This window comes from Peromyscus eremicus, chromosome 20, assembly GCF_949786415.1.
Source record: "Peromyscus eremicus chromosome 20, PerEre_H2_v1, whole genome shotgun sequence".
Lineage (NCBI taxonomy): Eukaryota > Metazoa > Chordata > Mammalia > Rodentia > Cricetidae > Peromyscus > Peromyscus eremicus.
The window spans coordinates 5,855,594-5,883,277 of record NC_081436.1 but is presented as its reverse complement, the minus strand read 5'-3'; the positions used below and the strand labels follow the sequence as shown (position 1 = coordinate 5,883,277).

Below are 27,684 nucleotides of genomic sequence, written 5' to 3'. Positions count from 1 at the left end.
TGTGACTCGGCGACGCTGCTCCTCCGCTGCTGCCCCGCGCGCGCGCGCTGCCCCATGGCCCCGTCCCGGCTGCAGCTCGGCCTCCGCGCCGCCTACTCCGGCTTCAGCTCGGTGGCCGGCTTCTCCATCTTCTTCGTCTGGACGGTGGTCTACCGACAGCCGGGGACTGCGGCAATGGGGGGTCTGGCAGGTATCTCGGGGGGCCGCGGGGCGGGCGGGGGTGGGGTGGGGTGGAACTGTCAGCTGCTGCGCCGCGGCGGCTGGGGCGGCGCTGTCCCCGGGGCGGGAGCGTTGTTTACCCCAAAGAGGCCAGTGGCAGCGCAGGCCCGGGTTCCTGGGCATTGCTGGGGCCTCTGGGACCTGGTGCCTTCTGAACGTGGCGCGACCTAGGGTGCCGACTGCCGGACGCTGTCGTCTGCACGGCTCTGCCGCGCTGGGGTTGTCGCGTCCCGGCACCCTGTTGGTCTACCCTCCGCCCAGGGGCCACTACCACATCCTCTGCGCGCCCACTCCCTGGTCACCCTCGCTCCGGCAACACACACACCGCTTCTGCGGGATTCCCGCGTCTCTTATACTAAGTGGGGGTTCGCGGGGAAGCCCATCAGCCGGCCCCAGAGGCCCTCAGCGGAGACCAGGACCGTGCTGTGGGATCTAGTGTTAGTGGACATTCCCTTTGCATCCGCGTCTTTCTGCTGTGGATCCTCAGTGGGAATTTGCTAATCCCCCAAGGAGGGGACAGGAGGCACCAGCGGTGAAGGCCCACTGTTCAGCTGTACTCTGTACTTGATGTGCAGTTTTGGTCACGCCGTTTAATCTCTGTGCCAAAGAAGTGGTGTGAAGGCCAAATGTATTACTTGTACTTAATTAGCATAATTTAATACTTTATGCTGTGCTAAGCAATCTACTCCCCTTATTTCATGTAATCCTTATATCAGCCCTCTGAGGGTAGGCATCGTTGTGCCCATTTTATGGTTAGAAAAAGAGAGGCTTAGGTAAATAATTTGTCCAGGGTTACAACAGTCACAAGATGGCCCAGCCTTGAAAGCCTGGCCCAACTGAGTTCCATCCTTAGAACTCAGAAGGAGAGGTTGGGTTCTTGAGAGTTGTAAAATTCAGATTAGCATACTAAAGGCATTAACATTCCTACTAAGAACATTTAACCCGATTGTACAATAGCTACATGAAACAATATGTATGGAGAGAAGTATGGGTAAGGATAGAATTTTAATATACAATGATCTTATTCCATGACTAACATCCTTGACCAAAAGATCGGTAAATGGAGTAACTAAAAATAACTAATTCACACTGGGCACAGCAGTACTCCCCTTTAATCCCAGCAACTGGGAGGCAGAAGGCAGGTGGATCTCTGAGTTCAAGGCCAGCCTGGTCTACAGAGTGAGTTCCAGGACAGTCAGAGCTACATGGAGAAACCCTGTCTCGGAAAAACAAAACAAAACAAAGAACCAAAAAACCAACCAAACAAACCAACAACAACAACAACAACAAAAACAAAAAAAAGGAAAAAAAACACTCATTGCCACGGAATGCACTGAGTGCCACCCTGAGGTGGAGAAGGAGCCATAGGTATGATAAGAGCCATGATAGGACATGCCCTCTGTCCTATCAGAGGGCATGCATGGCTCCTAAACCAAACCTATGCCAAGCAAGGTCCTGTGGTCACCAAGAAGGTTCAGTGTGATGCCCTGGCTGGGAGTTCTCAGGCCTGCCACCTGTGGACTCCTGACCTTGCTGGGACAGCCAGCACTGACGGCTGGTTTGTGCTCAGAGCCTTCCTCCCGGACGCCCTCCTCCACACTTCCTATTGGCCCCGTTGCCTCTGGGTTGGAAGGCACTGCCTGGGCCCAAGGCTGGATGCTGAGACTTGAGATAAGCGCTTTGGCTGCAGGGAGGAGGGAGGGCATGCCTGGGATCAGCTGGCCAAGAGTCTGCCCAGTGGAAGTAGAGGTGATCTCTGCCTAGCTGTGCGAGGCATGGCAATCAGCTAGGCGTCAGCTTCCTCTTCTAGAAGGAGTGGGAGGAGATGCCGCTTCTCCTCTAGGTCTGCAGGGCTGTGTGCTACTGTCCACTCTCCCCGGCTCTGTGTCTAGCTGCTTATTAACGAGCAGGGGAAGGTCCCAGCCCCCACTCCGGGCAGCCACCGGGGCCTCCCTCCAACCCATTCTCTGCCTTTCCTCTCCTTGATGGCCTTGCGTGGCCAGAGGCAGGCTAGCTGTGGAGCTACCTTGAGAGAGGGGGCACTTGGCAGCAGTTAGCTAGAGCAGGGGCTCACCTCCCAGCTAGTCTGGTCTCTGGCAACCATGGCCATGGAAGAGCCATAACCGCTCGGTGGTGGTGGCTGGTGGGCAAAGAGTTGTCAGGCCCAGGCCACACTCTTTCCCCATCCAGCATGGGTTGCAACAAGGGGTCCACAGCCAGCCGCCCTGCCCTTCTTCCTCTTTTGGGGTGAAGTGTCAGCAGCCTTCTGACTTGCAAGCACCCCACTACTGACTCAGCATTTCGTAGTTCAGAAATTGCTGAGTCACAGAGGTCCATCTCCGCGGGTTTTGCACATGTTGGTCAGCTGTGGCTGTTGGGCATGCTAGCTTCTGGAGCAGGGTATGTATGGGCGTTGGAGGTGGGGACACCCTCTTATCCTGGCAGGAATCTGGGAGGAAGTGACTTTGCAGAAAGGCAGTGACCTAAAAAAAAAAAAAAGGGTGGGTTCAGCAGAGAGGCCTCATTGGAACCCCACTCTGGCTCTGCACTGGGAGCCCTCGTTAACATGCCTGCTCTGTGTTTAGAAAACCATGGATAGTAATGCATTTGTACCCCACATCCAAACAGCTCCATACTCTTCACAATTGAGCTTTGATAGAAGAACTCTGGCACCCTGGGTCTTCTGTGTCCTCTGGGCTGGGCAACAGGGCTGGAGTGTGTCCTCAGAGCCACATATGAAGTGTCTGTATCACTCCACAGGCTCCCTTGGGTAACTCCAAACCTCCCATCAAGCCCAGCATCTATCTGGAGGTGCTTTCCCTAACCAGGCCTGTGAACCCGGAGGCTAGGCAGGCCTAGCCTTGGAGAGATAGAGTGGAGCCAGGATGAGGTCGGGCTTGCTCCTGTAACCCGATGGGGCTGGGGACTCGTGCGTATTGCCCTGAGTTGTATAGACCAGGCATCCTGGAGTCCTTGAGTATCCTAGGAAAGGGAACAGAGCAAGACAGGGAATAGTTGCGTTCCTCAAGTATAGGAAGGGACCAGGGAGGGACACTTCCTCAGTGACCACTTGTGGAGGAAGCATCTCTCCAAGGAGGGCCAGGGTGGGAAATGGCCTCCAGCCTGAGTGCATTTCCATAGCATGAGTGCTGGACTGGGTCCAGGGGAAGTGCTTGGCTACAACCTGGAGCACCTGGAGCCAGCCTCCTCCTCTTCTTGTTCCCAGCACTTCTGGGCATAGGTGGGGGTGAGAGTTTGGGGGAACCCCTGGGTCATGCTGGTGGTCTGAGATGACATCTTTATACTTCCTAGTTCAGCATTTTCTAACCCAGACATTGCTGAGTCACGGAAGAATTGCTCTGACCTTTTTCCACTTTAAGCCGGCTTCCAGAGTCTTCGAGTGGGAAAGGGTCTTAGAACTCGGCTATTGCACCCCCTTTCATGAGAAGAGGAGGGAGGACAAATCACTGGAAGGATCTGGTCTGTCCCCGAAATGCTCAGTGACAAAGGCTTCATCTCTTGGGGCCATTTAAGAAACCAGATGCAGCTGGGCGGTGGTGGCACACGCCTTTAATCCCAGCCAGGCGGATCTCTGTGAGTTCGAGGCCAGCCTGGTCTACAGAGTGAGTTCCAGGACAGGCTCCAAAGCTACACAGAGAAACCCTGTCTCAAAAAACCAAAAAGAAAGAAAAAAAAAAAGAAAGAAAGAAAGAAAGAAAGAAAGAAAGAAAGAAAGAAAGAAAGAAAAGTAACCACATGCAAGTCTTAGGGGTGGAGCTCCCTGTGGTAAAGCAAAGACAACACAGTACCCTGGGTTTGATTCTCAGTGCCCCTAACAAGAGAATCCAACCAACTCCCTGCTGGTGAAAACTTCAGGAGGTTTCTGAGATAAAAATCCAGATCATGGAGGCTAGAGCAGAGATTAGTATTCTGTCTACCTCTGGCCTGCTGCAGCTTCCTGCCAAGACAGAGATGGGAACATGTTTGTTTTCATCCGCCCACAGCCCAGGGGTAATGGGGACCCATTCCAAGGAGAGCGACTGAAGGCCAGCTCGGGCTGAACCGAGAGAAAGGGGGTGGGGAAGGGGGGTGACAGACTGGCAGGTGGGGAGAGCAGCGGGCGTGAGGTGGGTGGGTTGGTGGGAGGAGTCCAGGGTTCCCTGCTTATCCAGACTGGCGGGACCTCAGGACTGGGCCATTGTTACATTTGGCAGCACACTGGTGCCCGGCCCCAAGTTGCCTGGTTTGTATTATCCCTGTTTTGGTTTTGCCCTGAGTGTGATCATTAAGCCCGTCACCATAGCCTCCTGATAACTAGACTCCTCTGCTTGCCCCCCAACCTTCTGTCTTATAACTTTAAAAAGTATAAAACATTTCAGGCGTGTCAAGAGGAGGAACAATTTAACAAATGCTTGTGCTCGTTCCCCAGCTGCCAAGAAATAAAATGTTTGGTGGCTGTCAGAGGGTCCCTTTGCTTCCCCCTGTCCCTGAGACCAGCCAGATGGATGTCTGTCCTTCTGAGAGGTCACAGCACTTTGTGCTGTGTGCAGCAGATGATTTGAAAGGGCTCCCACCTCCTGGGTGCTGGCAGCCGGGGTGGGGTGGGGGCCAGCCTACAACCCGTGGCTGCACTGAAAATACTTACACTGGCCATCTCTCTTCTCTCAGTCTACGCTCGCCTGGCTTCACGACCCTGCTCTAGGTCCCTGCCAACGGAACTGGTGTTTGTTTCATTATGGGATCCCCACCAGCAGGCACTGCCTGGCACTGAGGGTTGTTTTGTGTTCTATTGTGCTGGCTGAGAGCATCCTAGGAGAAGCGCCCACCAGGCACAAGAGGGCAGGCCCAGAAGGGTCTGGGATGGTAGCCTGCCCTTTGCCTCACACTGGAGGGATGGCATGAGACCTAGCCCAAAGCAAGTAGGCCACGTGGGTGCTGGGTGGCCTCGGGGGCCTCATGACAAGGCTTTGTTTTTCAGCAAGACCAGTGTAGAATTGAGAAGAGCCCTGCTGCCCAAGAATTCAGCTGTGGGTTCCAGGACCCAGAGGACCGGGCAGAGGAGGAGTGTGGGAGGGCCATGCTCCTCCACCTCTGTGGCTTTGGATAGGCATCAGGAAGTCTCATTTCAGGAGCGTTATATGTAAAGTTCTCAGAGTGAAATGCCAAACAAATTCTGTTTAGGTAGAGGCTGTCTGTGGACATGTGCCATATTAGAAACTAAAACTGAGACCCTTTTAAGCATTTTACTTGTATACATATTTAACCTTTTATTTATTTATTTAGATTTTTCAAGACCTCTGTGTAGCCTTGGTTTCTCTGTGTAGTCCTGGCTGTCCTGGAACTCACTCTGTAGACCAGGCTGGCCTCGAACTCAGAGATCCACCTGCCTCTGCCTCCCAACTGCTGGGATTAAAGACGAGCCCCACTGCCCAGCTAACACAGTATTTTCAAGGTGGATGTGGTGGCACATGCTTGTAATCCTAGCACTTGGGAGGCTGAGGCAGAAGGATCACAAATTCAAGGCTAGCATGGGCTATATAGGACTTTGTCTCAGCCTTTTGGTGGCTCATGCCTTTAATCCCAGCACTACAGGAGACAGAGGCAGGTGGATCTCTGAGTTTGAGGCCAGCCTCGTCTACAGAGTTAGTTCCAGGACAGCCAAGGCTATACAAAGGAAACCCTGTCTCCAAAAACCAAAAAGAAAAAAGAAAGGAAGAAAGAAAGAAAGAAAGAAAGGAAGGAAGGAAGGTAGGAAGGAAGGAAAAGAAAGAAAGAAAGAAAAAGAAAGGAAGGAAGGAAGAAAGGAAGAAAGGAAGAAAGAAAGAAAAGAAGTGTTGTTGGTATTTTACCCTTTTTAGGGGGCCGCCACCCAGCTCCCAAATAAATCCATACACAGAGGCTTATTATTACTTATGAATGTCTGGCCTTAGCTTGGCTTAGTTTCTTGCCAGCTTTTCTTAACTTTAAATGATCCCATCTACCTTCTGCCTCTGGGCTTTCCCTTTTCTATTCCTGTATACCTTTCTTTGTTTCTTACTCCGTGGCTGGCTGTGTACCTGGGTGGCTGGCCCCTGGGGTCCTCCTCCTCTGGCTCTTCTCTCTCCACTCCTCCATCTCTTTCCTCCCCTCTTACCCAGATTTCTACTTTTATTTATCCTCTCTGCCTGCCAGCCCTGCCTGTTTCTCTCTCCTGCCTCACCGTTGGCCTTTTAGTTCCTTATTAGACCATCAGGTGTTTTAGACAGGCACAGTAACACAGCTTCCCAGAGTTCAACAAATGCCACAGAAACGAAAGTAACACCCCTTATAATGTTATTCTGCAACAGAAAAGGACCTTGTCTCTGTCAAAAGAAGTAGAAGAGGAGGAGAAGGGGGAAAGGGGGAGAAAGAAAGAAGTCAGTGAAAGTAAATATTACAAAGAATGGCGTGGTTTTGTTCTCCACAAATCTCTTTAATGCCTGGCTTTCTGGAAGGCAGCTGAACTCCCATGCTTCCATGTTCAAGTGGTAACATCCCATCCCATAGACATCACATCACTGATCCTAAGGGCCAGTCTTCTTAATGTCACTGTGTGAGTAGATCTGGCCGAGTGGACTTAAGGGCCCTAGTATGGGGGCCCCTGGGCCTCTAGGCCGAGCGAGAGGGGGCTACCACATGGCAGGCAAGTGCCTGGGTCGTGCTGACTGAGTCTGTCCCGGCAGGTGTCCTGGCACTGTGGGTCCTGGTGACTCATGTGATGTACATGCAGGACTACTGGAGGACTTGGCTCAAAGGACTGCGGGGCTTCTTCCTCGTGGGTATTCTCTTCTCAGCCGTCTCCGTCTCTGCCTTCTGCACCTTCCTGGCACTGGCCATCACCCAGCACCAGAGTAAGGACCGTCCAGGGAAAGGAGGGAGGGGGAGGGCTCCGGGGTAGGGAGCAACCTGGGACTATACCCTGGGACTCCTGTCCAGTTTCTGTAAGTGCTATTCTAGGGACTGAATGCATCACTTGACCTCCCCTGCCAGGGTTCCTGACTGTTAAAGTGGGGAGGACGGGAGCCCACACCTCTCAGGGACAGGAGGATTCCAGACTGGTGGGAAGTATTAGGGACAAGTGTGGCCCACATCAACACCTCCCACCCCAGAGTTGCTGGGGTCCTTTATTCTCTGCCTAGCTTGAGGAGGGCAGCACCCCCTGGTGGCTCTAACAAGAAGTAGCCAGAGGCCATCCCCTGTCTGATGCAGGTTGGAAGTGGCCTGTGTGTGTGCCACAAAAGGGGAGTGGATGGTACAGACCTTCAGGCGAACTCTGACCTCCTCTCATGCCCCAGCTTTGTGACTACACATGCAGGGGTGCCCTAAACCTGCGCTAAACACCAGTCTTTCATTTGCATTGGTTCAGAGGCCCGGAGGCTATAGGGATGTGGAGTGGGAAGGGGGGGTCTTGGCCTTGTGGCCGCTGTGTGGTATGGATAGATCTCTCAAGTTACCATCTGGTGCCTCTCCCCTGCAGGTCTCAAAGACCCAACCAGCTACTACCTCTCCTGCGTCTGGAGCTTCATCTCCTTCAAGTGGGCCTTCCTCCTCAGCCTCTATGCCCACCGCTACCGGGCTGACTTCGCTGACATCAGCATCCTCAGTGATTTCTGACCCAGGGAATGAGGTCACTCCAGCCTGGGGGCCCTCAGGACCTGTACTCAGCTTCTGGGTCATTAATTGAGCCTGGAGGACTCCAGAACCATGGCAGAGCATATCCAGCAGGGCCAGTTCAGTTTCCCGGAAAGCCGTCTGGTCCCTTTTTGGGGAGACAGAACTGTTGAAGGGGCACTGCCAATCTGCCCATTAGCCTGGCTAATGGGCAGCTTAGACCTTTCCAAATGGATCTATTTTCTTAGCACTCTGAGGAATCTTTGTACGTAGGGCCACGATAATGAACTCAAGGTGTCAAGGGGTAGGACTGTGAGGTCTGAACGTATGGTTGGAGACAGGCTTCCTTGCTGCCTAGACTTCACTGAAGCCGCGTGTGCGGGAGGCATCTGGAAAGGTTTGACCAAGTAAGGGATCTCCAGTAGAGATCTCCAAATCCCACCCCAGCACCTCCATCCTGTTGTCCTCAAGGGTCAGGTAGCTGAATCCATCAGTCCCTAGGGAAGTGACAGTTGGCTCTGTCTCCAAGCTGCAAGACTGAACAGAACCCAGTGTCTCTCCTCCTACTTTCCCTCCAGAGTTCTGTTTCCCACGAGGGTGCTAGAGCCAGCCAACCATTCCTGTGTCGCACACATGCACACGTGACCACACATGACCAGAGCTGGGCTCCGCCGATGGGGCTAGACCTGAGGACCACAGGAAACACACCCATGCACCTAGAAGGGCTTTGGGATAAGAGGGCAAGCTGGTGGGGGCTAGAGAGAGCACTACACCTCTACTCCTGAGTCTCCAGCCTTGCACGTTCACCTGACCCTCACTGCACCAGACCACCCCGACCACGAGGACCTCTCCCTGCACCGAACCCCAACACTGATGCTCATCTCTCTCCTGAATGGACATGGGCCCAAGGCCTTACCTAAGTAGAGAGGGAGGGCAGGAGCTGCCACATTTATCCTTTCTTGTTAGGTTGCCATTTTGCACGTCCACTTTTCCACCAGGGTCCTGCCCCTCGCTCTCTGCCTTACACTGTCACTTTAGCAGAAATACAGCGGCCATTTTTATCAGCCTCAGGGTGTTTCTTTGAGGGGGGGGTGTCTTGAGAGGGGACTGTATGAGTGGGCGAGGTGGGGGCTCTACCTGTCTGATTATATCTCTAAGGTAAGCTCTGGGCGAGCGGGCAGCCTGCCCTCTTGGCATGAGGAGGCCACTAACTCAGACCTCCTTTGCTCCCCCAGCCCTGCCCTATGGGGCTAGGATGCTCACAGCCTCAGCATCCCCTGCAGATTCCATGTCCACCCCCCATTATTCTGGGCACGTTTTTTCTGGCCTCTTGTCTCATCCATCCTTTTACTTTACGATATATGCTTAAAACGTCATGGTAAGGAACCAGAAGCCATGTCCACATCTAGGGCCATTTACTGAAAGATCCAGGAGGGAATGACTACGGACACAGCAGGACTTAAGCCCAGGCGTGTGCTTCATGACCTTTTGGGGTGTTTTGGCAAATGGAGCCTGAGAACTTGTCCCATATCCCACAGGGCCCAGTCTGTAGGGCTCAGCCCGGGATCATCTCCTTTTTCACCTGGGTTGGTGGTAAGCATATATTTGGAGTGGGTTCTTCCTTCATGCAGTAGCCGTGGAGGGTAAGGGACTAGAGAGTCTGAGTTCGGCCCAAACTTGTCCCCTTTCTCAGCCCATTGCAGGGTGCCGGGTGCACACCCACCCCACTGATGATGTCTCACTAACATCCAGGAGGCGTACTCACAGGGCCTTTAAAGCAAATAAAACATTTATTGTTCAGGTTTTTTTTTTCCATTTTTTTTTTCCTTTTTTACAAAAACATGCATACATACACAAGGTATGGCAGGTCTTGGGAAGACATACACGCACACACTCTTGCACGCACACGCGCACACACATACGCACAAATACTCTTTCTTGGCCCCAGGCCTAGACCGCAAAAGCCTTGAAGACTTCTGGGGTGGCCTCCCCGCCTCCATGTTTTTCTACTCCCCTACCTTATCCCGCCTCCGCCAAGCTAGTCCTATGTGGGGCAGCAGTCAGAGCTGAGGTGGGGGAAACCCCAGAAACAGAAGGCAGGCTCACACTGGAAGCAATGGCCAGGCATCCCTGGGACTGTGTTGTGCTTTTAAGGGGAGATGAAAGTTTGGCACCATTGGGTCAGGAAGCACAGGACTCGGAGAGCACCTGTCTGCTGCACCAGGGCACTGAGATGGTCCACATAGGGTGGCCTCTGGCAGAACAGTGACCAGATGGGAGGCTTGCTGGTGACTGACTACTCACAGGGAGAGAGCAGCTCAGATTGGCTCTCTGAGCCCAGAAGTGCTACCAGAGGACAACTGAGGAGGAGGTGAGAGGAACTCTCCTGTACTTGGGAATAGGGGACCCGTGGCTCCTCCTCCCCTAGCCCTTCAGAACCTGGGAAGGGCCGCCCTGGCTGAGGCCAAGTTCACATTTCTGTATGGAGCCTGGGGCGGTGTGCAAAACCTGGGGTCTTCCAAGTTAAGAATAGTGGTAGTGGTGGGCCCACCTGAAGCAGCCCTCCTCTGTGCAGTCCTGAGGGATGGAGGCCACAGCTAGGGGCCTGGACACCAGAGGGCTGGATCTGTTCTAGAAGAGTCCAGCTGAGCCCTAGTGCCCAGCCTGCCTCCTCCCAGGATCCCTCCTGGTCCCCATCCCAGACCCAGTGGCCTTCTCAAGTTCCCTGGGGTAGCTGTCAGGGTAGGTTGTGCTCTGGACCTGACTACCTGCCCAGAGGGTCTCTGCAGACCCAGGAACAGGGTTGACAGAGAGGTGAGGAAAGCCACGTCTGAAGGGTAGGTGATCTGTCCTGACGTCCTAGAGATTCATAGGTTCTTCCTCTTCCACCAGCTGCTCTGAGGGCCTGAGTGGGTGGGGCAAGGGCAGGATGTTGGAAGGCCGGAGAGCTGTGGGCAGGGCCTTAGTGGCCTTACCCTCACTGCCCTCCTTCAAAGGCCTGAGACTGTTAGCTGCGTGAGAGTCTGGGATCTTCAAGTTGGGAGGATCCAAAGGCATTAGAAGGCCATGGGCCTAGGGCTGGGGGTCTGGCATTACCTGTCTTCAGCCAGGATGCCCACGGAGAGGGACGCCAGTGCAGTCACGGCTTCCACTTCTGCATCAGCCCCTGGCATTCTGGGCAGCCAAGAATCTGGACGGGAGGCCAAGTGCTGCATGCAGCCCCAGTATTTCCCTAGGACAAGAAGCTGGGTCAGAAAGACAAGCTGTTTGAGCTATATCCTAGACTGATACCAAGGCTAAGGTCACGGGCCCAGAGCCCAAGAATAGTGGCCCCATCATCAGCTTGGGGTGAACTCCCCTTCCTGCCCTCACCTCTCAGCAAGACATCTCCCAACTTACCCGTTCCCTACAGCCCTGGGTAACAGCAGATTCAACATGGCTATGAGGCTATCTTCACAGATAACCAAGCCCCTTTCCTACCCTCCTTGGCTAAAATTCCGCTCTAGAGGGCTGGTGAGATTAGATCAGCAGTTAAGAGCACTGGCTGCTCTTCCAGAGGACCTGGGTTTGATTCTCAGCATCTACATGGTGGCACACAATATTCTGAAACTTGGGGTCTAAAGATTCTGATGCCCTCTTCTGGCCTATAAGGGCATTGCATGCACATGGTATATGGCCATACACACAGACAAAATACCCCCACACATAAAAAAAATAATTAAAAAATATAAAGTAAACCAGACACGCACCTTTAATCCTAGCACTCAGAAGGCTGAGGCAGTCGGATCACTGAGTTCAAGGCCAGTCTGGTTTATATAATGAGTTCCAGGACAGCCAGGGCTATATAGGCCCTGTCTCAAAAATCAAAAATCAAAAATAAAAGACCATTCCATAGGTGTGTGGATTCTAAAAGCACCAGGAGGGTCCACTTGTCCCTACATCAGGTTTATGTCAAGATTTGCTCATATGCCCTTGTGCCTTGGTTTCCAAGAGCACAGGGTCCCCCCTCATGTGGCCTCCGTAGTGCTCAGGCTACCCCTAGGAGGCCAGGCATGGTAGTAAATTCCTGTAATTCCAGCAGGCAGAGGCTGAGGGTAGGAGGCTCACACACTAAGAAGGTAGCCTGGGCTACACAGTGAGACCCTGTATCCAACAAAACTAAACAACCCAAGAGCCGGGCTGCAGCTCAGCAGTAGAGTGAAATTCTAGCATGTGTAAGACCCCGGGTTCAATCACTAGTACTGAAAAGGGGGTGGGGGTGGGGGTGGGGTAAGACAATCATGGCACAGAGCAGGGGCAGGCATCCCCACGGCTGCTCTGCACAGCCACTTCTGGTCCATGGAACACTCATCATCCTGCTGTTCTGAGTCAGTGATAGACATGGACCAGCTCAGTGCAGAGGTGGCCCATGGGAGGTTCCATAGGCAGCTATATCTGTGGCTATGTGTCTGTCTTTCCAACCGAGCCCCGGATATGGGGAATCTGCTTTATTCATCTTCGTATCCCAGTGGAGGTTTGGGGCCTTCACAGAAAGTGCTCAACAGATAGATGCCTGGTTGAAGTTAAACCTTTTTAACACGTTTTCCAAATGTGGGTTATATTCTGAGACCCAGGTAGGCCCTCCCCACAGCTCTGCAGTCACTGTGACCAGCACTGACTGACGAGGTTAAACCAAGCCTCTTTGGCAAACAAGGCCTGAGTGGTGGTGTCAGCGTGGCCCCTGGCCCAAGATTATAGCCAGAGATGGGAGGCCAGTCCCGGCCATAAGGAAGCCACTGTTGTGTCCATGCTGGGTCCAACTGGAGGGCTGAGAGGCTACCCACTCATGGGGATATGCCCACCATTACTCCTGGAGTGGTTCCTGGGAATTCTATTTGAGGCTGTCAGTGTGCCTCTGGCCTGGCTGGCACTGGATCTCTGAGACTTTTGCCAGCGGGATGGTGGACCCTGGAGGCTCTCCCAAGTTTGGACCCAACAAGTATCCCAGGTCAAAACTCACTGTGCACCCTGATCACAGCTTCCAGAGAGCGGATGGCATTGGGGTTGGGTTTCTGTTTCCAGCCTTCTTCTGAAAGGGGATCCACCTACAGAAACACTCCATCAGAGACCCGAGGGACCCCAGGCTCAGCCTGCGAGAACACACATGAGCTGCTGGCTCTCTGAGGTCAGAAGACACTGGCCCTCGACCTGACCCGGGAAGGTTTCCACTCTACCATCTCGTCCCAGCCACACCCCTTCTCATCTTCTCTACCTGCTCTTTGTCCCGGAACTGTGAGAGTCACGCTCATCTGTCTCATTAAAGTACAGATAGCTGGGGGCCGGGAAGCTTACCTTGTTGCCCAGAAGAGCAGCCACACAGGCCTCAGAGGCATCACAGATGGCTGTGAGGTCATGACCACCCTCCAAGGCCAACACCACCGCGCCTCCTGCCAAGGTCATTAGCTGCTGTGTCATGTACCCAAAACCTAGACGATGAGGTGGGAGAAAGAGCAGAGGGCTGGAGCAGAGAGAGGCAGACCCATTCCCGACCTCTGTCATTTCCCTGCTTGCTACCTGCTTTGTAGACAGTGTCTTAGAGATGAGAACCCCATGTGAAACCCATTCATAAGGCTTCATTCCAAGCTCGGAGAAGTTAAGGGTCTTATATACAGGGTCCCACAGCTGGTAGGTGGCAGGGCTGAGACTTGAATCCCAGCATCATCACCTCCAGCCCCAGTCTCTCGCACTGGGCCACCTCTTTGTTCCCAGGCCCTGTGGCAGAGTGGACCGCACTGACCGTCTGTTCTGAGAACGCGGCTCTTCTAACTTCCTCTGAAGCAGCTGAACGGCCCAGTCTGGAAGCCTGGCTTCTACAACCGGACTTCCATCTGGTAGACCTAAGTCTCCAGGGGTCTGACCCATGGAGATCTGGCCTGGTCCTGTGCTGTGCTAGGCTGGGAGAACCCAGGGAATTCCAGGGCCTGCAGCCCTTCTCCAGACCTTACACGTGCCCCTAGACTGTGGCCGCTGCTTCCTGCCCCTTTCATTTTGGCAGTACATTCCTGTCCCCACACAGCCTGGCTCTTATTCCCCACATCTCCCCCACAGCAGGGGGACCCCCTTACATTTGGCAGAAACATGGTAGCCACCCAGCGGGGCTGGGTGACCCTCGGCAGCATCAAACCCGGCGGACACCAGGACCAGGTCCGGAGCGAACTCTCGGGCAATGGGCATCACCACTATCCTGAAGTTGCAAGGAGAGGGCGTCATCCACTTGGGCCCAGCACATGGCACACGGCAGCCCATGCTAGCCCCTCCTGCCCACTTCGCTGAGGGCACCAAGACAGTCTCCTAATGGGATTAGCCGATGCCCTGATCTCCATCACCCTGGCTGTGGCTCTGGTACACCAGCCTCAGAACCCAGCCACACAGAGAATTTCACCAGCAAGGGGCAGAACGGAGGCAAAGGCGACTATGATGGGATGAAAGACGTGCGTGTTTGCATGCATGGTATGTGGTTCGCAGCCAGCTGCACTTGGGCTTGCCCTGCTCACTAAGCCTCAGGGACTGGAAACATTCAGCACTTCGGCTGAAGTTGAACACACTAAGTTTAGAGCCGAGCCCGGCAACTTGCCACCTGAGAATGAACCAGGGCGGCTAGACCTGAGGTCCTAAGCTGCCAAGTTCCATCCTTCATCTTCTTCCCTCTGCCTGCCCCAAACCCAATGCTCGTGCCCCAATTTAGGCATTGAAGCTTGGCACAGACAGCAGGAAGTCCCACTCAGGGCGCCTGAAGAATTAATTCTCATGGAGAGTCCTCCAGAAAAGGACTTCCGGGTCTGACTGTAGGGTTCCGTTTTCCCTAGAAACAGACTGGAGATGAGGACTCCTTACAAGAGCCCCCAAAGCCCTTTCCAGAGCAGTGTCTAGAGTAAACCCATCCCTCCTTGTGGACAGCATTTAAGGACACCAAGTTTCTACTCTCGCCGGAGACCCCATCACCTCCAGGCAGCATTCTTTGACTAAATGTGGCAGATTTGCTCTACCCAAATGTCCCCAGGAGGTGTGACTCTGACTTTCTCATTCTTGTGTGTGTCCTATTTTCTTACTGGAGCTGGCTTACCATGTCTAGTAACCAAGCATGAACAGATTGACAAGCCAACTGGCGGCTTCCAACCCAGGGCTGTGTGTGGGAAAGGGAGGAGAGGCAGTCCGAATGGACTGGCTCCCTCTAGACCCCAGAGTACTTACCTGAAGGCAGCCAGGTACTCAGGATCCCCCATGGGTGGATCCAAGCCCCCAGCCCAAGCCACATTGACATTGAAGCCTTCGCCATTGCCAGTCCCCACCTGGAACACGAGACGGAAGGAAGACATGAGGAGAACAGCCCCAAGTTCATCCAACTTCTTCACTTCCGGGAGCCGAGGCCCGGAAAGGGTAAGCCGCTTGCTCAGGACCACACAAGCCGAGGACAGAGAGGGTCCAGGAAGAAAAGGGATGTGCCAGAAGAGGCCAGCCCAGGAGGCAGTTACCTCATCCACAGCCCCACTGCCTGGGAAGAAGTTGCCATCATCATGGCGATGCAGGGAAATGTAGAGCACGCTGGGATCCTGGTAGAAAGTTTGCTGTGTGCCGTTGCCATGGTGAACATCCTGCACAACACAGCAGACAGTTGATCAGGGGAGGTCCAGAAGCAGAAAGATGGAGGTAAGGGCACACTGGAAGGATTTCAAGGTCGGTACCATTCCGAGTACTGGGATGTTAGGCTGACGTAGGTCAGGAAACCACAGTTTCTAGGATCACATGACTGAGTTGCCCCAAGTAATCTACTGTCTGGCAGGGATCCCCCTCTCCACATGGAAAGACATCCTGTCTTGAGATAGGGTCTCACTATGTAGACCAGGCTGGCCTTGAGCTCACAGAGACCCACCTGCCTCTGCTTCTCAAGTACTGGGATTACTGTCGCCATACCTGGCAAAGACTCTGGATATAGATTGTGTGTGTGTGTGTATGAGTCATGTGTATATGTGTGTGAGTTGTGTGTGTATGTGAAAGAGAGAGATGTATAAATCATCTCTGTGTAGACGTAGTCTTCCTTGCACAAAGTCATGAGGCAGATCATGTGGTCAGTGATCGAGCTTAAAGGGACCCAGACTCAGTCCTCTAGGAAGTGCTGGGCTCTGCCTTCGACTCACAAGACCACACACAGGTTCCCGTGTGCAAAATCCCCCCACTGTTCTCAGCGTCTGCTTAGAAATGCTCCTTTCCCACTTGTCCATGCAGATGAGACACGGTAGTTAGATGCATACACTCTAGAGCTAACTGGCCTGGGCTCCGATCTTGGTCTTACATCTCATGAGGTGCGTGACTACTTAAGACAGTTGTCTCTGTGTGTACTTTCCTCATCTGTGACAGTCAGGACCAGATATAAAATTGTCAGCGTCTAGATACGACTGACAGACCGATGCTATCAGATACGGCTGGTACGGTGACTGTGTGGAGAGGAAAGGGCTCGCTCTGCCAAAAGGAAGCCAACAGAGACTAAAGACGGCACATGAGAACCCGCCTCCCCCATAGGCAGAAGCCTATGAACACCGGCACCTCCCACAAACCATCTTTCTGGGCCTCCTGACCGTTCTATGATATGGGTGCTGCATTCTCCCAGACTTTGATGAGGTAGAGGCTAATGCCAAACTCGGACCTGCAGGCACATCTCTAAGGCCAGCCTCCCTCCGGGTTCTGCCGGCAGGCCTCGGTCTGGTGACACCAGGAACCAGGACCTACCCAGTCAACAATGAGGATCTTGCTGGCCTTGCCTTGCTCTTGTAGCTGTCGGCAGGCGATGGCCACGGAGTTGAAGAAGCAGAAGCCCCTGGAGGAAGGAGAGAGGGTCCGGCCAGTCCATCCCCACCCTTTTCCGCCTACAGGAAGGCTGGGAGGCTGCCCCCACCTCACACCACACAGGCCCGCCTTCCCATCGCCTTACATGGCTGTGGAATGATCTGCGTGGTGTCCTGGGGGCCGCACCACAGCAAAACCGTTCTGGAAGAGGGGAAAGGCACCTATCACTCAAACAGCCACCACCTCTGCACCCACATTTACCTGAGCCTGATTCTCATCCCAGCCTCTTGCCCTGAGGAGTCAAAGGCATGAGTGCCAGCATCCCACTGGAGTGTCCATACTTCCTATATACCGCATTTGCCTCTCACAGAAGCTCTAGATCATAAATGTTACCACCCCCAGTTTATAGATGAGAACCCAAGCCACAGGGAATTAAATAACCCACGTTACACAGCTGCAAATGGTAGTGCCGGGATTTTAAAATCAGGGCGATTGCCAAGTGCCACCGAGCCCTTACGATGCCAAGGGCACAGTGCCTGCCTCGGCCTATGAGCTCTCAGACAATGAGGCTGTGAGCTTCAGGCCGATCACCCCAAAGCACTCATCTTAGAGCAACGAGCATAACCCCAACCTAATATGCAGGATCCCATCACTAAAAGGAGCCAACGGGCCTGTGGTACTCAAAAATGGCCATGATGCATATAGCCACGAAACAGACCTTAAGTGATGTCTGATGGTCAGGACCGTCTAAGTCACCACGGCCCTAGTGCCGAGTGGCTGGATTACCTAAGTGACATGAACTTAGGGGTCAAGCCTCACCTTGGTTTCAGCCCTGATCTCCCTTTCAAAACCGTGTAGCAATATCCACAAAGAATGAGAGGTCTGAGGCTTGGGATCTGGACCTGCTGCCACCACCCCGGCACCTCCTCTGTGGTCTGCCAGCCTTTAATCTCAACTTCCTACCTTTAGCTCTCGGGAGGCTACTTTGAAGGCAAGGTCAGTGACGCTGCCCGCGGCCCAGCGGGCTGCATTGGAGGAATGCAGCTCGTTCCAGATGGTGTCAGTGTCTACCTGTGGGGGCCAGGGTCAGGGACTGCATCATCCTACGCTTTCCACAGGAGACAGGGCCCAGTGAGGCAGAACCCACCCCACGGCCAGGACCCCAGGGGCAGGGAGCTGGGCAGACAAAGCTGCCTCCCCAGTGCCCCACCGCCCAAAGGCAAGGCCTCCTGTGTCCCCCAGTCCCAGCAGGATTTCTTCCCAGCACCAGCTCGTGTGTGGCCAGCACTCTGCCTCCCCAGTCAGGGGAGGGGGCATGGCGTTACCTGGGCGGGATTGGGGTTTGGGCCGGGAGGGGTTTTAAGCCCCAGCTGATTCTGCTCAGGCCCTGCGGGACGGTCGGAGCTGGAGGGGCCGTCTGCACCACTGTCTTCCACTCAGGGCCCCTAGCCCAGGCTGGGAGGCCCCCCAAACCCAGTCCCTGGGCCTCAAGGCTAGGGAGGGGCCGGGGGCCATGATGGGGAGATGGGAAGGGCGAGGCGGACCGAGAGAGGCGAGGAAGGCAGAAAGAGTCGCAAGAGGCTGGAGAGAGAGAGAGAGAGAGAAGGACAGAGAGGGAGGAGGGAGGGGGAGGAAACAGAAGCAACAACAGTTGGAAAAACCAGAAAGTGGCAGAAATGGGGAGTTGTGAGCAGGGCACTGACTGTCTCCCCAGCAGCCCCCCCTGGCAGCTCCCACTGCCTTCCTGTACTCAGCCTCCATCTTGCCTCCACACACCTTGCCTGGCACCATGACAGGGGCCTTTTGAGGCAGGGAGGGCCATGCCAGAGGTAGCAGAAAGACCTCTACCAGGTGAGGGAGAGGTGAGCAAAGCTGGGGGGCTGGAAGGCTGTGTCCTGGGTAGGGAAGTTCTCAACCTCTAAGAACATGGGAGGCACCCCATAGCCCCACACTGGGCAGTCCAAGGTCTGGAGGTCAAGCAGGGCACACCTCAAGCGCCTGAGAGGCCCAGTCCTGGGCAGGCAGAGCTGCCAACTCTTGGGACACAATCTCAAGCCCTAATATGACCCTGCCTTGAGCCTCACTCAACATCCACCAAATACCTTCTAACTGTGAGGCACTGGGCTTGCTCCACTCTCACGGGATGCTAACGGGACTGGGCTACATCTATCCTAAGGAGCTTCCAGCCAGCAGAAGAGCATAATGGGAAAGACCCTGACCTACCCAGTCTGGAAGAACCCCAAGTCATAGGCGGCAGAAGGGGCGGGAGTGGGCCAAGAGAACCGAACGGAAGGCTGAAAGCCCTTGGCAATGTCCACTTGAGACCTCTGGGCATACTTACCCCAACCCCGCCACAGGGTAGCATCACAAACATCCGCTGTGCCAGGAGTCCTGTGGGGAGAGACCCAGGTCACGTGAGTGGGGAACACAGAGGCCCTAAGAGGAGGGAGAAGCAATCCAGGAGATGGGCAGCGGGGGTGGGGGTGGGGGTGAGGTGGGGGGGGTGCAGACGGGACACACCAGGGCAGCAAACTGGCATAGGGATGTCCAGGAAGCCGGGTACAACTGAGGCAAGAACATAGAAGTGGGTGAGGTGGGAAGCTCGGGGTGATTCGGGGCCAGACATCATCCATCTCCCTCCCCTACCTGTCAGCTTCCCGTTATCCAGTTTGAGGCGGCTGAGGGGGTTGGTGCCGTAGAGGAGCACATGCCTTTCAGAATGGACCGATTGCAGCTCCTCTAGGGAGGCCTTTCGGCCTCTGAGACACTGAGGAAGGGCCCACAGGGCTCCTGAGGTTTGCTCACCCTCCTGCCACCACCAGACCACCCACTCTCTCATCCCTTGTTGACCCCCAAGGCCTCTCACCCCCCTCCCTTGCACAGCCCCACTGCCTCACCTCACACTGGCTGCGGAGACCCCGCTCCTGCAGCCGGGACCAGATGCTCTGGATGCGGCCTGCATGCTCGGGGTGTTTGCTGTTATCTCCACAGGAGCATTGGTGTTTCAGCATCACTGAATCATAGACCAGCCCTGCAAGAAAAGGCCATCAGGGCTGGAAAGGTGAGGGGTGGGGGGTAGGGTGGAGGGTGGGGGGTGGGGGGAACTCCACCACAGCTTCGGATGGAGAACAACCCACACCCACAGAGCCCTTACTGACACAGGCATCTGCATTCCCTTCCCAGCCCTTCTGTGGAGAGCTAGCCCCGTTTCCCTATGCACATGCCTAGATGCCTCCGACAACCTGATGGACATGGACACACCAGGGCAGTGCCTGCCCATCTTGCTCTGCAGGACCCCTGTCTTCTTGGTACGCTTACTCCTCATAAGGCCCAACATATCTCCTATGCCCTTGAGAGTTCATGCCCTAAACCCAGAGAGACTTAACACAGGACATCTCACTCTGGGTGTCACAAACCCAGAGAGGAAAAGCAATCCCAGGGAAACCTCAAGACCGGGAGAGGGGGTACCCACGATGTTACTGGCTGTGTGGTCAGTCTCCCAACTGCACATGGAAAACACGCAGAAAACTGGTTTACCTTGTAAACAATATGCAAACAGCATGAAAACTATTGACATAGCATCTGCATTGCACTAGGTAGGTATTAAAAGCAAAACAGACGTGATTTAAATATGTGGAAAGATATGCATAGGTTAAACGCAAATACTATGCCGTTTTACATGAAGGACTTGAGCATCTGTGTATCAGGCGGGCTGGGGTCCTAGAATCAACTCTCAGAGGGACGACAAAGGGCCTGGATTTCAGCCTACCCCAAGGGAAGTCTCCAGAAACAGGCCCTGTACATGCACACTGCTAGTGGGAGGTTCACTGTCTACACATCTCAGGACACCGGAGACTTACAAAATGCTTACACTATTTGACCCAGGAATACCACTCCTTAAGAGTGACCCTGGAGAGAGAATCCCGGACAGAAGTACAGACAGACACATAAGAAAATTCAAGGACAGGTGTGATGGCCCACACCTTTAACCTCAGCACTCGGGAGGCAGAGGCAGGTGGATCTTGTGAGTTTCCAGCCAGCCAGGACTTCATAGTGAGAGCCTATCTCAAAAACTAACAAACAAAGCAAATTAAAACCAAAGTCGGGCGGTGGCAGTGCGTGCCTTTGATCCCAGCACTCGGGAGGCAGAGGCAGGCGGATCTCTATGAGTTCAAGGCCAGCCTGGTCTACAGAGCAAATTCCAGGACAGCCAGGGCTACACAGAGAAACCCTGTCGCAAAAACCAAAACAAAATAAAAACAACAAACAAACAAACAAACAAAAGATAAAAATTAAAACTGAGCTGGGCATGGTGGTTCACACCTGTAATTCTAGTACTTGAATTCCTAGCACCATCAGCAAAAGTTAAAAAGGACTCAGTCAAGCACGGTGCAAAGTACCGCTCACATGTCTGTGACATTAGAGAGGTACAGAGGCTGCCTAAAGCCTGGAATGAAATACACAGAGCTTAAGGCAATAAGACACTTGGTGATTTTTTTTATTCTTATATTTCCCGATATTTCTCAAAATGTTTGAAATATTTTTGAGTTCCTTTTACAAGTACAGCAATAGTAAGTAATAGTTTTGCTTTCGTTTTAAAAGGGCTGGTCACGGTAGAAGGAGACTCAAAGTCCTATCCTGGCCCAGCTGCCGGTTCTGTCCCTTAACCATAAGTCACTGTCAACTTAGGTTTCCTGAGTCATGATGTCCTCACCTACTTCATGGGCACCACGGAGCTCAGACAAGGTTCAGGTAGTGCCCTATGGCCTCTGGAACTGTCTGAAAGCCGGCTCACAGTCACGGACTCACGCCCCAGCCACTTCCTTCTGCCTCCCTGAGTCTCTTTTCGGTCTTACCTGTGGCGGGTGTCTCTGAGCTGTTGAGGACTTTAGTCTGACAGGTGGGCTCTGGGCTCAGCAGGGAGATGGGTGCCGCTGGGGAAGACTGGGTTCTGGACAGGGGCCGGTGTCCTGCCTGGGCCAGAGGTAGCAGCGCAGGGTCCCCGGGGCTTCCCTGGGAGAGCCGCCCAGCGAGATGCTGCTGCTCCCAGAGAGGCACCTGAAAGAAACACCACCAGTCTCCAGTTCCTCAGATTTGGCCACCTAAGGACTAAGGACCCTCCAGACAGACCCCCTTTTCCAGAAAAGTTCCAGATGTGTGCTCTGGCCTTCCAACTCTCTGAGCTCCCTGAAGACCCACACCCAGACCGATGCCCTGATTTTGCAAGAACTCCTCAGGCCCTTGAGTCTATGCTGACGGAGATCACCTCTCCTAGGACTGTGCTACTACCCACAAGGGGACCTGCCTGAGATACTACACGCGGGTGAAATGTCATCACCAAGTGCTGTTGGTAGAATCCTGTTTCCCAAATTCAAAAAGTCTTAAGACTCCCCCATCTCTGGAGACAGGTTCTCTGCAGGAGGAAATCAAGTCTTCATTTGAAGAGGTTTGCTGTCCTTGTAAGAAGGGAATTTGAGCAGAGGCCTCCAGACACGCCTTCCTTCACAGCCCTCAGAACACACAACGCCCCCACCCCACCAACACACACCTTTTGATTTCACCTTTTCAGCCTTCAAAGCGTCAAGGTGACCAGTAAGTGCCTTTCAAGGCATTGTGTGTGCAGTCCCTGCTGCAGGGCCCTGGTAGATGAACGCTGCCTTCACCCCCATGCTATCACTCTACAGCCCAGGGGACTAATTAATGTCCTACTTTTTCTCCCAGCTACCTTGGGATTAAAAAAGACAGTCAGACCAGGAGTGGTGGCTCACGCCTTTAATCCCAGCACTCGAGAGGCAGAGGCAGGCGGATCTCTGAGTTCGAGGCCAGCCTGGTCTACAGAGTGAGTTCCAGGACAGCCAGGACTAAAGGACAGCCAGTTGTAGGGAGAAGTGTGAAGGGAGGAGTATGCACGGCTCTGTGAAAAGCCAAGAAGCAGGCATAGGAACAGGGTCTACTTGAGAAAGCAGACTGCTGGAGCATGCGCGCGCGCGCACATGCGCGCGCATCTGTGCATTTGCACTTTGGTGTGGGTCTTATGGTATCCCCTTCCCTTCCCCATCCTATGAAGCCCCGAACTTTCTGCAGAGCCCTTGGGCACAGCCATACCTGTTGGTGCTGCTGCAGAGAAACAGGGCATCTGCCCGTGGGAGGCCCGTGGCCTGACTCCCTATGTTCCAGGCCATCGTTCGCCACAGGCCCCGCTCCCCCACCGTCTGTCTCTAGGTCCTCTGCTGAGGGTATCTGACGCAGTCGGGGCTTCTCACTCGGTTTGGCAGGCCTCTGGGGAGGGGAGATGGCTGGCTGAGAAGTGGGATAGAGAGGAGGGTGGGTGGCAGGGCACGGGTTGGGTGAGGCCACATTCATCTTGTTAGGTCCCCAACAATCACTCCTCCTGTCCTCCAGGCCTCTCCCCTCCCCCGCTCTGCGCCCTTCTTCCAACCCACAGGAACTCAGCTGGGCATGCCCTCAGCACCTCCCCTACCCAGTTCCTCTCACCTTGATCAGCTGGACATGAGGTTTGAGCCGATCCTGGCGGGGCTGCAGGGGACCCAGCAGAGGGGAGGCAGTGGCGCTGGGGGGCAGGGGCTCTGAGCGGGTCCGGTTAAGTGGCCGGTGGAGGCCTGACCCAGAGAGCCGCTCGGTGGTCAGTAAGGGCTGGGCAAAATGGAAGGGCAAGGGCCCAAGCCCAGGCACTGGAAAGAATGGGACGTGTGTAAGGAAGGGGTCCTGGGAGCCAGGAAAGAGGCGGGGCATGGAGTAGAGGCAGGGCTTTGCCGGGGGAGACACACAATGAGGGACTAGGAGGCGGGTCTTTCCCAGGGCCCGGCCCCTTGGCAGGGTGCACAAATCCTGCCCATTCTGGGAGAAGCAGCAAGACTCACCAGTCCACAGTGGGGTATGGGAGACTGAGGGATCCAGCAGGAGAATGGGCTGCAGGCGAGAGGGTAAGGTGCTCCCAGCCTCTGGCTCCAGACCATGGTGCAGGAAAAGCGGAGCATGGGTGTTCCCCAGGACAGGACCCCGAGGGCCCAAAGTCGAATGGGTCCTGCGGTCACCATCAGCCTGAAAGAAAGGTAAGAAGTCAGAGTCGGACGGGATTCCGGGTGAGGAAGAAAAGGACAGGCAACAGGACACAGACAGGAAAGAGGCTGGAGGAGTGTGGAGTGGGAGCAGGGCGCCCCAGCCACTCACCCTGGCAGGGGCAGGCAGCCCCAGTGTGATTGCGGGCAGCAAGGACATGGTCGGCAAAGCGAACGGGGCCAGAGAAGTCTCCTGCAGCCGCAGCCGCTGGCCCAAGAGCGCCTGCCATGAGGAGCAGGGTGACGGGTCACCAGTCCTGGAACTCTACCCCTGGCATGCCTGTCCCCAGAACACCCAACAGGCCTTGCTAGGGGCTGCCCACACCCTGAAGCCTCAGGCCAGGTCCCACATGCTAGAAAAAGGCCCGGACTCGGAACTGCCCCAGGAAAGCCCAGCCCCAGCAAGGCCTTACCTCTGAGCCCAGGGCGGGGTTGGGGCCATGCTCGCTGTCATTGGGGGAGCTGCACCCCGAGGCTGGTGTACTGCTGCTACTGGGGGAGGAATCTGAGGGGAGAGCAAAAGGGAAGGCGTAGTCAGGGTCGGGAGTGGTCAACCCTGGGCAGGATTCCCGGGCACAGTTCCTCCCCTCCTGGGATGTATTTCTGCTTTCTTCCTAGAGGAACAGAAAGCTGCCAAACCGCCACCAGCCTATGACATCTTCAGCCGTTGTTTTTAATGTAGCTCCCATTTCCCCAGCAAACGTCAACTGAACAGACCCAACAGGGTTAGGGTTTCGCCTCCACTCGCCCTCTCACGGGCAGGTGTGTGGGGGTACACTCTGCACAGCACTTAGCAGTTCCACGTGGGAACTTCCATCTGGGTGGAACCTGGTCCCAAGGGACACCAGCAGGGGTTAGGAGGGCAACTCCGTGGTCCTGTTGGCCCTCACCTCCAAGGGTCTCCGCAGGCCGCCGCCGAAGGCTGGGCGGGGCACTCTCCTTTCTAAGCAGGGGATTCTTGCGCCGCTCCAGGGATTTCTTGGGCTTATAGCGCAGCTTCAGGTTGGGCTCAGACACTGTGGAGGAAGGGGTGCCACCCCATCACTATGCCAGCTACTCTTCTCTTCTCTTTTTTTTTGAGACAGGGTCTCACAGCATAGACCAGGCTGGCCTTAAACGCACAGAGATCCACCTGCCTCTGCCTACTGAGTGCTGGGACGAATGGCGTGTACCACCACACCAGGCCTATTCTGTGCCCTTTAATTTCCCTCCCAGCCACCCCTATGGGTTAAAAAGAAAAAAGGCAAAGCCGGGGGGGGGGGGGGACTGTCCCAGCCCTCCCTCAACCCCATACTCCTGACCTAAATCTGAGGCCTGTCGCCTCCTCCAACCCTGCAAAGGTCTGCCCGCTCACCTGTTTTACGCAGGGGAAAGTGTTCCGGGGCTTCAGTGGGCAGGCTGGTCACTGGAGGCAGGAAGCTGCTAAGCATGGAGCGGGCAGCACCCTCTGTATCCAAGGGCTCAAGAGTTCTGCAGGGTGAGCATCAAGGATACTTCAGAAGCCCATGACACCCCAAGGCCCTGAAATCTCACTCTGCACAGATGCCCTCCCGAGCCCCCGCTGCCAGGAAATCAGCCACCAACAGAGCTGGGCAGCGTGGAGCCAGCACGACAGGAGTCATCTCCAGGTGGCAGTAGTGAGTCACCCACGCTAATGTAGATGTTCTGCTCCAGGTATAAAACCCAGGCCTGAGCCAGGCGGTGGTGGCGCACGCCTTTAATCCCAGCACTCGGGAGGCAGAGCCAGGCGGATCTCTGTGAGTTAGAGGCCAGCCTGGTCTCCAAAGCGAGTTCCAGGAAAGGCGCAAAGCTACACAGAGAAACCCTGTCTCGAAAAACCAAAATAAATAAATAAATAAATAAATAAATAAATAAATAAATAAATAAAAATAAAACCCAGGCCTGGGCGCTTAGGGCCCCCTGGAGACTCGGTGTCTCCCGTGGTAGGGGCCTTTACTAGGAACCAGGACTTGTGTGCACATAAAGGGCCTCAGGGGAGAAAACTGAAGAGGAGAGGAGGCAGGTGCTCGTGGAGCGGGACTTAGGGGATTTAGGGGCACAGTAAGAAGTAGGTGGTAGGTGTTGGGGAGGACAGGAGCCCTAAGCACACGAGTGAGCACACTCACAGCTGAGTACGGAGAGAAGAAGGGGTACAGAAAGGACCTGAGGAACAGTGAACCACCTGTAGGGAATACTGGGGCTGCTGGGATGGACTGTTCTCTCAAGGGCCGCCTGCTGCTTCTTCAGGATCACCTCAGCCAGCTTCTGCTTGACCACACTGCTGGCTACCGCACCTGCAGGGGCACCGACATGAGGAGGCTGGCAACGGGCAGACAGGAAGCCTCTTAGGTGCATTCTCTGCCCACTGCCCAGGCCACATTTTCAGTACACCGCGTGTCCCCGGGACTCCTCGGGCAAGGGCGCTACACCTGAGGCCCCGCCCCTCCTGTCCAGCTTCTAGACACTCGCACCCCGACTCCTGTCCCCATGAGAGGGCATCCCAGCAAATGGTGACCCTCCCACGCACGCCTCCCAGCCCCACGGCGGACCCCGAACACCGGGCAGTGGGCAGGGCAGACAAGCCCTTACTTCGCTTGCTCTTGTCTTTATTGAGAAGTTGCCGCAGCTCCTGCTCCTGCGGGCCCCCCTGCAGCTCCGGCATGGGTGCGTCCATTGGGAGCTGTGGACAGAGCCGGAGGGAGGGCGGAGTGAAGGACAGAGCTAAGGTCTGCGGAGGCTGGGATGTGTCTAAGGAGTTCTGGCTTTACCCTCATGGGCTCCGCTGGGCGCTGTGGCTGTTGCAGGCCCGCCAGGAAGAGACGGCGGTGCAGGCGCTGGGGATGCTGCAGGGCCAGCAGCGCGGGCTCCGGCGGGGGCTCCACTGGGGGCCTCTGGCCCACTCGCAGATCCATGGGCTGGGACTGAGAGCCTGGCGTGTCTGGCCGGAGGGCGGGGCAGCCTGGGGACACACAGCAGAGTCAGGTGGACGGCTGGCCAGTCTGCAGGAACCCCGTCACAGACGACTGAACCCTCTGGGGCTGATTTAACATCAGTAAAAACACCCTCAGGGGACCTTTTCCTCACATAAGCCTGTCAGCGGCGAGCTACAGGTGGGTCCTGGATTCCGTTCTACCCTTGAGAAAGGAGGGTCTACAGACTACAGACAAGCTCCCTTCCAATTGCTGATGGCGAGAAGCGAGCCACAGGTCTGTAAGCATGGCGTCTCCCCCTAGAATGCTTCTCCATTGGCTTGGAGCTAAGGCGACGGGGTTTTCTGAACCGGTGATGCAGTTTTAGGCTCTATACTCTTTGTCCTTCTAGGAATGAGGTCAGCCTGGCTCAGGGTGAAAGGGAGAGACCAGAGAGGTAAACAGGTCTGCTCTGCTCAGCCCCCAATCTCATGGGCCTCACCAACCCTCAGTGGCCATTCTCTCATTCCCACGCTCTGTACCGCTCGGGTCCTGGGGATCCAGAAACAATGCCTGGAGCCCACAAGCAGCCCTGGCCGGCCACCTAGGGCCCACGGAACCCTGCTCTCAGGGCAGGCTCCTCAGCTCACCAGGCCCATGAGCTTGTGGTGCAGACTCCTGCTTCCCATTCGAGCCAGCTGTGGGCCTGGCCTGGCAAGGACAAGCAGGCTCAGCTGCTTCTTCTCCAGTGTCCTCTGCACCCACGCCAGGAGCACCCTGCCAAGGCCGTGGGTGCAGGAGCTATTTATAGTTCACCAGCAGACCAGGGACTGGGCCAGCACCGCCAGCTGGCCAGGCTGGGCTAAGCAGTCAGGGATGCTGAGACGCTGGGAGGTGGAGCTGCCGGAAGAGGGGGGTCCTGGGGTGGGGAGGGTCCTAGGGAAGGGAAAGGATGAGAGTACAAGAGAGGGGGAAACTCCCCACAGGGAGGGGCCTTCTTCAGGCATCCCCTCACAGAGCAGCCACAG

General features: G+C 55.1%; 2 protein-coding genes across 3 annotated transcripts; one reads left to right on the top strand and one right to left on the bottom strand.

Annotated features, from left to right (window-relative positions):
• On the top strand, positions 1-9,652 carry Slc48a1 (solute carrier family 48 member 1). The gene is made up of 3 exons (XM_059247163.1): positions 1-190; positions 6,921-7,088; positions 7,715-9,652. Exons 1-3 carry the CDS (start codon positions 55-57, stop codon positions 7,849-7,851), a joined length of 441 nt encoding a protein of 146 aa, XP_059103146.1. The 5' UTR covers positions 1-54; the 3' UTR covers positions 7,852-9,652.
• Positions 9,650-26,700, bottom strand: Hdac7 (histone deacetylase 7). Of its 2 annotated transcripts, none has more exons than XM_059247160.1 (24): positions 26,516-26,700; positions 26,337-26,427; positions 25,930-26,041; positions 25,102-25,217; positions 24,638-24,763; positions 24,161-24,252; positions 23,860-23,970; positions 23,550-23,730; positions 23,164-23,360; positions 22,774-22,968; positions 21,525-21,726; positions 19,566-19,699; positions 19,315-19,435; positions 19,010-19,059; positions 17,632-17,739; positions 16,814-16,869; positions 16,612-16,699; positions 15,360-15,479; positions 15,079-15,176; positions 13,953-14,071; positions 13,180-13,313; positions 12,848-12,932; positions 10,945-11,080; positions 9,650-10,753 (listed from the first exon to the last, which is right to left on the bottom strand). In XM_059247160.1, the coding sequence occupies exons 1-24, from the start codon at positions 26,657-26,659 to the stop codon at positions 10,708-10,710; spliced, it is 2,862 nt and encodes a 953-aa protein (XP_059103143.1). In that variant the 5' UTR covers positions 26,660-26,700; the 3' UTR covers positions 9,650-10,707. The 2 variants fall into 2 exon arrangements, with proteins under 2 accessions (XP_059103143.1, XP_059103145.1); XM_059247162.1 differs by having other exon boundaries at positions 22,774-22,947.
• Between the last annotated feature and the right edge of the window lie 984 nt (positions 26,701-27,684).

What these genes read in the sequence shown, in the direction of transcription:
- Slc48a1 (XM_059247163.1), top strand. Translation starts at nt 55, where the DNA reads ATGGCCCCGTCCCGGCTGCAGCTCGGCCTCCGCGCCGCCTACTCCGGC. An exon ending in GGCAATGGGGGGTCTGGCAG is followed by an intron (nt 191 to 6,920) that starts GTATCTCGGGGG and finishes CTGTCCCGGCAG; the next exon opens with GTGTCCTGGCACTGTGGGTC. An exon ending in GGCCATCACCCAGCACCAGA is followed by an intron (nt 7,089 to 7,714) that starts GTAAGGACCGTC and finishes TCTCCCCTGCAG; the next exon opens with GTCTCAAAGACCCAACCAGC.
- Hdac7 (XM_059247160.1), bottom strand. Translation starts at nt 26,659, where the DNA reads ATGGATCTGCGAGTGGGCCAGAGGCCCCCAGTGGAGCCCCCGCCGGAG. An exon ending in GCAGATCATTCCACAGCCAT is followed by an intron (nt 16,700 to 16,813) that starts GTAAGGCGATGG and finishes TCCTTCCTCCAG; the next exon opens with GGGCTTCTGCTTCTTCAACT. An exon ending in AGCTGTGATCAGGGTGCACA is followed by an intron (nt 11,081 to 12,847) that starts GTGAGTTTTGAC and finishes TTCTTGTCCTAG; the next exon opens with GGAAATACTGGGGCTGCATG.